The sequence below is a fragment of the Asparagus officinalis genome, chromosome 4, assembly GCF_001876935.1.
Source record: "Asparagus officinalis chromosome 4, Aspof.V1, whole genome shotgun sequence".
NCBI lineage: Eukaryota > Viridiplantae > Streptophyta > Magnoliopsida > Asparagales > Asparagaceae > Asparagus > Asparagus officinalis.
In genome coordinates this window covers 63,569,724-63,581,808 of record NC_033797.1, presented here as the reverse complement: position 1 = coordinate 63,581,808, position 12,085 = coordinate 63,569,724, and the positions used below count along the sequence as shown (strand labels likewise).

The window sequence follows — 12,085 nt, the reverse complement described above, 5'->3', positions numbered from 1 at the left end:
ATTAAAACATGTTTAATACAATTGATTCATAAATTATGCATATATCCAAGAAATATCCAAGTGTCAAAGTTCGATAACTACACCAAATGTGTCGAGTTCGGGTACAGGTACGGCTTCATAATGGAAGTCAAGTACCCAAGCAACATAATGGTTGTCATGCTGTCATCAGCATATCTTTTGAAAAAATAGACTTGCAAAGCAAGGTAGTGAGTGTCGGATACCTTAAAGATAGTGCATTATCCTCTTCACAACTTTACAGAAGCAAGTCCTAGATTACATTGTTATGGGCTGAACAGTACAACAAATGAGATATCAGAACAAGTGCCCTACAATACATGCATCGAGCTTCCTATAGCATTCGAACAATAAACGTGTTCAAACTACTTCTGCTGATGTTTGTTTTGCAGATAATATTCAGGCTAATTGTACAGCTGTCCGTGATAAGTCTAAAGTTTGAATTAGGATCCACGGATCTTCCTTGTGTATGTTACTAGTGAGAGTTCAAGAATCCTCTTTAAATAATCTCTAGACATTTTTACTCCAATTAAATGGTTTGCATCAACCATATCATTCATATTAAACTTGGTAGGAGGCAACCCTTGGCTGTATCAGTTATCGCCTTATCATTGGATATCATGACCATGTCATTGATATATAGGATCTTGATACATTAGAATCATCAAGTAGTATATTTGGATATTAATATCATGAATATGCCATTGATATACCTTGCCATTATCACATTACAATCGCCACTGGGCACTGTACATATGCCTGTTTGACTTTGGATACATTTGAATCAAGTAGTACATTTGGATACATAATTATTTACTTTTAAGAAGCATCAACGTGGATCTAGTTTAAACATATAATTATCAGTGTCCATAGATAACTTGTTCGTAACACATATAAATGGTTGTGTGTCAAATTTGTATCACTAGTTCACTAAAGACATAGTATAAAGAATTGAATAATAATAATAGTGCACGTATCCCTAGTCCATGACACAATATAGGCACGACCATGTACATCCTGTATGAACAGATGTAGACGTGTGTATGAATTGCATTGGAAAAAAACCAAAATGAAGAATGAGGTAAAGCGTCCTCTGTTTTGCAAGAGGTTTTATTCTCAATCCCCTCCCTGCTAGATTACAAACTTTTCTCAAAGAAAGGAAGAACGTATGTAGATGTGTCAAGCATTAAATCCTAATTTTGCAAACATCCTCCCAAACTGTCAGTTATTTCCATTTTGCCCTTCTAAGGGGGAGTGTATCTTTCTCTAACAATGCACTTTCACCACTATATTTGTACATGCAACCCACCTCCCACCACTCTCCCCTCTCGCTCTCCCCCTTCTTTGAATCAGAATCAAGTCAAATCAATCATTCCATCCATGGATTCCTCATCCACCACTACCAAAAAACTCCCCGTCTCCGCCATCCACTCTTACCATTCTATGGAGCGTCACCTATACGCCCGCATGGTCCTAGCCCTTGGGATGGATTCAAATCTGTGCATGGAGGTCATTGCCTTTTGGCTTTGGCTAGAAGAGCGGGGTCAAATTGATGTTATTCATCGTGTCAATTCTTTGGATGATGGCACCTTGCAGGCTATCACAATAGTTGGTCAAACTTTCGTCGAAGCCCTTCGATTCGATGTTCCACCTGACCACCCAAGCCATCACTTCCATAGAGAAGCTGTTGGTGGAATCATTTACTATCTTAATCATGTTTGTCACCAGGTTTTAGGGGATATTAGGTGGAAAGCTGAACATGATGCTAAACTTAGAGATCATATGGAAATGTTGGTTTATAAGATGAGCCAAACTAGCCTCAATCAAGGTACCAACATTCCAAATTCGGCTGTTCTTAGATCCCATCCTAATGTTCAGCCTTATATCCCTCATGGAGAGGGGTCTAGTAGAGATGTTAGAGAGAAACGGGTTAATAATATTCCAAGTATCATGGAGGTTGAAAGGCAAATATTATCAGGGTATCCTTTTAACCTACTAATGAGTGGGATGGTAAGGCCTTTTCCACAGTACTATGGTGGGAGGAACGCTGATTCGATTATGGATTCTGGGGACCATCAGGATCAACCTAACCATGTGCCGCAAGACAACATTCCACGTGAGGAACGCACTCTTTTTGTAACTTTCTCCAATGGATACCCTCTAACCGAGGAGGAACTTCACAGTTTCTTTATGAGGTAAAACTGGTAGTCATTTTTTTCCTAGTTAATTCTATCAAGCTAATAATTTGATTTGTTGAACTAAAAGCACTCAGATATCTACATCCTACTGTTTATTTACTACGAGATGCATTGCTATGATTATTAACTAATCCATGTTCTTCTATATAACTCGTCGTAGTTCATAACATAAAATAGTCTAATGTAGCATTAAGTTCTTTTGTTTTCCATAGTGAATTTTTTGGATATTTTTTGTCATGCTATCATGATATGTAAGAACATTGTCACATTGATTTATATAATAGATCACTAATGCATCAAAGCTAATCAGTAATCATGATTATGGCAGTTGAGTTAAAAAAAAGATGGAGCTTGGAGATTTCTTCTTTTGTCGTTACACAACTATTGATGGATGCAACAATACTGTTATATTTTCATATAGTAGTATATCATTGCTTACACCGTGTAATTGTGTTACACAAAAAGAAAAGATTGGGATAGCAAATCCATATATTTATCACGCCACCTTTGCCTTCTTGATCGCATACTAATGCAATACAAAGTTTTTGCAACATAAAAATTTGTAAACATACATTTATAGGAGAAAATATCATTTCAGAAAGATGCAAATCATAAGCAACACATACAAGCATGCAAACTAGAAGTTTTCGAGATAACTGATGATAAGAAAACAAATTGTGCAGAAAACCTATTCGTCTATTGCTCACCCACCCCCCACCCACAAGAACTTCGTGATTTTGCTATTGTAAAAGCAACCGATCTCTGTTATCATGCTTTTTAATATTTGTTAGCTATATCCTTGATTCCTTGTCATCAGTTATCTCCACAATTTCTATTTGATTAAGCAAAAAGAGGGTGTGAGACCTTTGCTGATTCTTAAGTCCTAACTAACTAAATGTACATCTATACAACACATTTACGAACACAAACCAATTTGATGACTGACTAAACTAATGATTTTGAAGACTCCTTAATCATGTAAAGGAAAGCTGTAATTTAACTGTTTTAGATGCAAAATCTTCTACCAGCAGTTGTTTTCAACTATGTAACTAACATTCTCTGTAATCTAGAATAATTATAGATTACTTTTTAGCAGAAGCTATGTATTTCCTTAGTTCGTCAGGTGAGGCATTCAGAGCTTGATTATAGATGTTATAGAAATCAATGGATAGAAATATGCTGGAGAAACAATTCCAGAATAAGCAATATTTATCTCATTATAATTACCAAATAGTCCACCCTTAAAGTTCTCCAAGATGTTATATCCAAAAATTAGGATGTGCTCCATGCTTGCTCGATTCTTTCAATAATCCTATCTCCTTTATTGTCAATAACATAGTTCATAGATCAGGAAATGTTTGGAAACTTCTGGAGAGCTTACGAACAATAGAACTGACAATCTACATAGAAATGAACTGCTTAGCATAGTAAAGATCAATAAGAAAAAGAGACGCCTGAATGTAACTGAAACGTGCAGCAGATGAACCCGTTATTATCTTCTTCCAATATGAAATCTGGTTATCAGTGATCTTTGTGTAAGGGAATTGTATCGCAATCGATCTTCCTTCTTCTTCATTATTTCCTCTTAATGTTCCTCAATAAGAATATACCTATATAAATTTCTCTAAGGATAGGGGAGATAGAGTTTACTTGATGAACTGACAAGTAACCAAATGGATGATAAAGATACAGCACACATATATGATCCCACAGGAAAAGGATATTTTTATCAAGAGCTTTGAAAAAAACCAAGATACCTGAAGCTTAGGTAGCTACGTGGCCAGAAATTAGTAAATTTAACATTTAGTTCTATATATCTATGCATATACACGAAATATAGATCCTAATAAAAATCTAATTTTGAGATCCTTTTCGTAGCAATAATTTGAAATCAATTTCGCTTGAACTTGTGAAGGAATTATGGAGATGTGGAAGCAGTGAAACTTCAGAAGCCAAAAGGGAGCAAGCCCCCTCTGTTTGCACATGTTTCTTTCTATTCACTAGCCACAGTCCACCGTGTCTTAAACGGAAATCAAAAGGTAAAGTTCATGACAGGAGGGAAGCACCTGTGGGCCAGACGTTTCTATCCGAAGAGGAACAAAGAGCACAAGGACAAGTGATCCAAGGTTTATGCCTTTTCTTATTACTGGTGAATATCGTGCTTCCCGTGCCTTCTCTGTCTGGTCTTTTTGAAAACAAAAGCATGACTTATGAATAATGTTATTTAGCTTGCCTGACTATATTCAATAGGATGTTCACCAGAATGTGACAACATCCAGAGAGTATTACATGCTTTATGAACAATATACAGTTGCATTACCTTATCTTCTGCAGCATGATTACTCAGAGATTTTATTATTTTACAGAGGCTTTTTACGTATTTTGTAACTTACAAAAGCATTGATGATTAGACTTATTAACCGTGAAGGTAGAGCAATTCAAATTAAGATATTTCTCAGAATTTTAACCTTAGGTTTGAAGTACTAAATTTTGTACGATAGTCCCCCTAGGAACAATCATAGAATAATTGTATTATTAGTATGTTTCTACCAAGTCAAATACAAACCAATAAAGGAATATTCATTTATGCCATATGTTCAAGTTATTGCAAAAAATTGTAAAATGACAAGCACGATTGGATAAGTTGCATTTATGGTATTAAAATGTTAAGGTTCTTTTACATTATGCTTTATATAAAAGTGAAAAAACATAACAACTATTTTGCACTTGTTATTGTCAATCTATGTGATGACTGACAACTAGATATTCTCTATTGTTAATGTAATTCATCAAAGGGACAAATTTGATTGTACAGCATGATAACAGGTTTCAATATAGAAATAATAGGTATGAGGCGGAAGCTCAATTTACTAAATGAGCTACCAAGAGATGCACACCTGGTGAAGTGCACCTTGTTAGTCACATCAGATGGGTGGGTCTCCCCACCCTTTATGTCTTGTAGCTTATTTAACAAAATGCGCCACCAGCACATAACCATCAAATCCTTTAAAATTTGATTGTATTGCTACACTTTGTGTTGCCTTCGCATAAAGGGCCGTAAAACACAGATATTAGGAAACGCTGTGCAAGATTAATCCATCAAGAGAGCCCATATTCGTTAGTTTATAGCTTCCTAAGTGTATTTTTAGTTGTCCACATTAGCCTAGGTGACAACCCTACAAACTTCTTAGAGAACTCTTTTAATGGGCCTTATCCCCTAGGACACATATGCTCACAGTATAGCCTTTAAAGGTCAATAACACATAAAATTAAAACTAAAGATGGGCATTCCCTAATTGAACGGTAGGAATTAAATGAAATACCTAGAATTTCAAGAAAAATGTAAGAACTAAAGTGAGATTAAAAATAAAAAATAAAAAACTAAAGTGAGATAATTAATGATAAGCAACAAGCGAACACATGCAAGAAATGAAAATTCAAATTGTTAGGCTCACCATCCATCACAGACTTTTAGAATGATGCTGAAAGAAACTCTATAATAAGAAAAAAAATTCAACTGTGATCAATGAGATGTCAAACCTCTATGAGCAACAACCCTCTCATGTATTAGGTTTAAATTTCTCGTCAACAAGAAAACTATGTGCAAAATAATGCAGTACCATAAAAACTTTAATGGTAGTTCACTGTAAGGTCAATCAACATTTATTAAAGTTGAATAGGAGAGGAGAGAATAGAACAAGTCATCAAGCACAAGGTTTTAAATGTCGGATGTCGGGTTCATATCGGATGGCTGAAATCCATGTCGGATAGCAGAAATCGGGGATATATCGGGGGACATTGACTAAATATCGGATTGCCATATCGGGTAGTGCGCATATGTATAATATCATGTCCTAAATGTAATCTAAGCATTCATAAATTTAATATAAGCATACTTTATAAATTCTATAGACTAAACATATAAAAAGGTAAGTAATATATGGATTTGGGTTCATAAATTCTTTCTATCGGGTTCATACGAAACCCTTAAACATGAGAACGGGTCAAACGTGTTTGGGTATTTATCACTAAACCCAAACCGGATAACAAAAAATAGAACTTAAAAAAAAGTACTATATCGACCGATTTTTTAAAGCTAAAAAATAGGCCGATATGCCCGATATGACCCTGATATTTTCGATTTTGCTCTGAAAACCGATATACGAGTTGAAAACATCCATGTCGTCTCAGTCAAGCCCTCAAACCGATATGTCGGCTGACATGTCGGCCGACATTAAAACCTTGATCAAGCATGATCAAGTATTAGCAACATGAGAAGCAAAGAGACCTATACAAGAAGTAAAGCAAAGGATCTAATTAGTTTTACAAATGCCCTAGTGACGATTGTTCCCCATTGGCAAACAAAATCTATCCACCGCGTCTTAGACAATAAACAATAAATTGAATAAAAGCAGGTAGCTGACTATGAAAAAAGGACTTTTTAGGTGAAAGTTACTGAACTTTGTCTGAACTAATAATCTAGTTTTTAGTTTTAAGACATGCGTCAATACTTCCTCTGATTAATGTCCACGAAATTTAAATTGGAGTAAATAGTAATCACTAACTAATAATCTAGTTTTTAGTTTTAAGACATGCGTCAATACTTCCTCTGATTAATGTCCATGAAATTTAAATTAGAGTAAATAGTAATCACTAACTAATAATCTAGTTTTCAGTTTAAGACATGCGTCAATATTTCCTCTGATTAATGTCCATGAAATTTAAATAGTAAATAGTCAAAAGACACATCAAAACCCAAACTTTTGCTTTCCTTCTCAATTCCAAAGAGGGGCACAAATCCATATTTGAAACTACTATAAGTAGCTGATTAATTTCATTCCAAAGAAAGTTATCACCCATTATTATTGTATTGTGACACACACCAACACACGCGCGCACAAATATCCATAAAAGAACTGTTTCAGGTAGCTCGACTAACCATAGTTATTAACTCAACACCATCTGTTTATTTGAATGTTTTAAAACCTATTAAATTTGCGTAGTATAATTGTTCCATAACTAGTTTCAAACATTAGGATGCAATTTGTGATTTCTTAGCGGGAAAAAAACTAGATTTGCAGGAAACTTAATAGACGATTTCCTTCTGTCTACGTTTTTCTTGCTATAATTATATGAATGGGTGCTAACGTTAGATCAACACTGCAGCAACGGGAAGCAGGCTGATCTACCACTTATGTAGTAAACCAAATAAATGGCGGAAGCTACAAAAACATGCCAAAAATATTTGACTATTCTTTTGGTTTTGCAGTGGGTTTTGATGATTATTGATGCATTTTAGAATCTTCTAGTAAATTATAAATTTGTAGGAAAAACAATCAAGATCTACTCTCGAATTAGGTTGTGATCTGAAGAACCACATTACAAAAAAAATTCCCAATCATAATACACTGGAGGTGAGAAAATAAATAAATAAATATATATATATAAAAACCCCCCATAAATTTGGGGGAGTTGCAGTAACCCCTCAACTTTTTTATCCCACTAACCCCCTTGTACTTTAGAAGTTATTGTACATAACCCCCCTAAACCGTTTAATTTCACTAAATTTCATATGAAGATTTCTCATTAATCTCCAAATTAGCACCATCAATTCTAACATCTCATGTGGCAAGCATGTCATAAAAAAGATAAAAATAATCCCTTACTCCAAAAACATCACAATTTTTTTAATAAAAGGGTATATTATGGGACTAATGAGGATTATGCGCAAAAACTCCTAAAGTTAAGGGGGTTTAGTGTAATAAAAAAGTTGAATGGGGTTCAGTAAAACTCCCCAAAAGTTCAGAAAGGTTTTCTGTAATTAACATATTTATATGATCATGAAACCAATTGTGATATGCATGTTCACTAGTTGGAACTAGCTGGCACCTGATATAAACTAATTATGTTTATTCGAGAAAAGGGTGATAATCATTAGGCAACAAATAACATTAATTGTATTAATATTTCTTACCGTCCTTATAGTTTTAGTATGTTTTATGGTAAAAAGTAAACATGTACATTACTTCCTAATCAAATTGTTGTGTACTAGGTGAAAGAATACCGCTAACGATTTCCATTTACTTTGATCCAAGTGAAAACTTCACACTAATCTAGTAATTAAAAAAACAATATTACTACGTTTAGTGTGCAATCTCGTTTGCCAAAACCAACAAGCAGGGGAACTTTGTCCTAATAAAATATCCTTGTGAACCCAAATTTCATTACACAAAACTGATTAACCGTTACTTTGATGTTTATGATTTGTAAACACAGGCTTAAAGCATTCCATAGATACAGAAATATCAAACATGATGACTACTATGTTTATGCAAAAGGAGAGGGTTATTAAATTAGTATACATGTGTCGATCTGTGTATGTTTGTGTGCACACACGGATGAAATTTCTTTGTGCTTCTGAAAGAACCTTAAAAGCATAAAATAACGAAAATAATTAATTATCGCAACTTTACAATAAAAGAAGGAGCAATGCATCATTTTTTGTAGCTGCTTTAGGAAACTAAGGTGACCACGTTGTTAAATAGGAAAGCTGAGTTGAATGTAATGGCACATAGTTTCTTCATCACATACATACAGGCATGACAAAATTTTAGGGCAATCCTGTTGAAGATAGCCTATGCCAGAAAGCCACCACAATCAACTGATAAAAACAAAAATAATTATTATAAAAGGATGTTAGATGCTGTGAGCCATACAGAATCCACGGAACTATTGAGGAGAGAGGTTAACTACTTTTACATGGTTCAGTGTATTTTAATAGTTCCTCTAGTTCTCTGATTTTCTCCTATCTTTCTCCCTTGTCCTTACTATGACTTTCTTCCAAATTGCAGGTTTTGAATTAAACTTCTGCAAGCTAATCAAATTCTTCCAAATGATGGGCAGAGCTAAATTTAATTCTGAAAATGAACTCCTGTTCTTTTTTGTGACCTCCACAGTCAATTAATAATCCGCCAATCCTTTTCTTTGCAAATAAGAGAGGAACAAAGAGAAACAAGGTTGGTACATCTTTGTCATTTAGGTTTACCCGTTCATCTTCCACTTCATATTTGTATGAAATGAATTCCTCAGACAATTTAAACATTGCCAAATATGCACAGGAAATGAATTCCTCAGACATCTTTGTATCAAATTCTTTCATTTCGCCTGCTCCAAACAATGCAATGAGCTACTGGAAGCTGAGATTTTCTAAGGGAGAAAACATGATGCTAGAAAGGAAGGGTAAGAGGCTGCAAATAAGGACCCAGATGAGTGGCATCAGAGGATCAAAGGGCATGCATGTTCAAGTAAGAGTACTTATGCAACCTCAGGTAGTAACTGATGAACATTAATCTAGTATTGCTGTAACAGTAAATCTCAAGCAACAGCTGGTATGAATCTTCACTTAGGACTTGTGCCCTTTAGCTTTCACTTGTGATATTGTTTTAGGTCCTTGTATTCTGTGATCTGAATTTTCTGACATAGTGCCTAACATCAAGGAGAAGCTAAACAGAGAAGCATCATATTACTAGATGGACCTCTCTTAAGGCGCCACTGTGGGAGATGGCTTTGAAGGATAGGTGTGAGAGGTGGATGAGCAACCTGGACAGCTGAGTATCATGAGAATGACTACCTTCAAGGTATAAACAAATCTTTGAAATGTGCTACATCATGAGAGATATACATAATTAAATGAATTGCATCGTGCAAGATTAAATTTTCTATTAGTTTGCAATTCCCCAGGAACTACGCAAAAGAAACCAAAGATACCTAAGAGCTGATTAATGCCTTTATCTTCACTCACAGGGTCACTCAGGTAAGTTCTCTACTTTCTCATTTATGGGTGCTTCATTACCAAAAGATTCAAAACCATCAAAGGATCTCCCAAGTATCTTCAAGGCTATGCTGAGGTGGTCCTCGTTTTCTACCACTAGTTAGCTACAATACATACCCGTGGTATTCAGATAACAGAGTTATTCTGCCTCTTTACTTATTGTGTCAGTGATAAGAATGTCCTCCAAACTCCAAAAAAAATTCTCCAATAGAAAATTCATCGGCAAGGGCATTTGCTTGAGAGCACATAAATTCTAAATTTTGATTTCCTAGGATCAGTTTGTGCTATAGATACCGGAGATGCAATAAAGGAAAATTTAAACTAGTACAGAAAACCACATCATCAGAATAACAACAATTTGATGGTTGAGGTTCGGGATATTACACCTAATATTACTACCTAAGTAAACATTTCCCTAGCCCTTGGATAGTCATTAGAGGTCATTAAAAGTCAATCTTCTATCATCTCCCACTATGCTCACAGCACTCTTCCTTAGCGGAGTGGCATTGATGAATAAGAAAAATTATTTTCCCTCCGACATTCAGTAGCATATAAAGTTCACTATCCTTTTTCTCGAAAAAGGAGATAAAGAATGGAACTAGAGCAGACGTACCATTTCCACTGCATGTGAGAATTTATTAAAGTCAAGCCCATAAGAATTTCATTCGTCAAAGGCAAGCCTGGGTTGGAAGGTGAACATTAACAGAATGTATCTCTTTAAGTTGTGCATTAACTTCCACTCTCCCTCATGCTCGTTAATGAGCAGCATATCAATTGCATGTCCATGATTCATAAAACTTGGGGCACACGATATCTAAACTCAACTAAATTGGTACTTTCCAGTTTATAAGATTATAAAATATGTGATCATTAGATCCTACTTGAAAAGTGGATTCATGATTACAATCTGCAGCATCTTTACATAGCATTAGTTTCTTAATTACAAAGGTTTCTTGATTGATTCTTGGGTTATATAACTTCATATTTAATCTTACAATGACTTATTGTGTTTTATTAACCTTCTATTTCTGATTTCATGTTTACTTTATGTGTGTCAAGACGTCATTATGGTATTCCAGGTTTCCAAAACTGTTAAGCCGTTGTCTATTCAATGTCTTATCTTATAATCACAATAACTCATGATTTATCTAGACGAGTGCAACAGTGGCTCACAGCTTATTCAGGGCACTCATAGCAGAGAATACTTTATACTTGTTTATGCTTGTCATATTAGTTCATAACTCTAAAGTTGTAGTTCATCACAATCGAGTATCCTTACCCAGGTATGATGTTTACATGTTTACCGGAAAATTTGCACATGGTATACCAATCATAATGCACACTATTGTCATCAACTTGTTCGGTGACTAGCACAAGCCACAAGGTACACAAAATACATGCAATTAATCTGTTTCTCTATGGCAAAACATAGCTGAGAAGATAGCCTGAAATGTAAGGGCAGTAATGATCGCGCTCTAGGACGATTAAGCCGACTCAGATCTTTGATCCTATGACTTCCCTCCAAAAAGTTCGATAATGCCTAAATATTTAATGTTAACCAGTGTATCTGAGATTCTAGAAAACCAATATCCTCTCATTTTAGTAGCAATAAACATATTTTGATCAAAGTGCAAATCATACTCGAAGAAGCTGAAATCATTCGTCAATTTGGATTCAAACTAGTATCACTGTATATGATCTTTGTTAGCAATTATATGTTAGCTATAGACAGGTTGCAAAGTAACTATGTACGGTCTTGTCAGGGTGTTTGGGTTTATGTAGCTGGAGAATAAATGCTTTTCTAACCACTTGAGGTTATAACTAGGCTAAATATTGGAAAAAACCCCTTAACTTGGACGATTATCAGATACCCCACAAGTTTCAAAATATCAGAAAACCCCCCTTAAGTTTAGGGGTTATCAGAAAAGCCCCTTTAACTTAAAGAATTTATCAAATAAACTAACAGTGTTTAGTAATTGTTCACACGTGTGAGTAAAATTATGCATGAGAATATTTTTTCCAGCGAAATTACAGTTCACGC

The 12,085-nt window shown here is 35.0% G+C and overlaps 1 protein-coding gene across 1 annotated transcript; it reads left to right on the top strand.

The window, feature by feature from the left end:
- LOC109838816 lies at nt 1,232–9,184 on the top strand. The gene is made up of 3 exons (XM_020407239.1): nt 1,232–2,210; nt 4,129–4,339; nt 9,065–9,184. The coding sequence occupies exons 1-2, from the start codon at nt 1,288–1,290 to the stop codon at nt 4,331–4,333; spliced, it is 1,128 nt and encodes a 375-aa protein (XP_020262828.1). The 5' UTR covers nt 1,232–1,287; the 3' UTR covers nt 4,334–4,339; nt 9,065–9,184.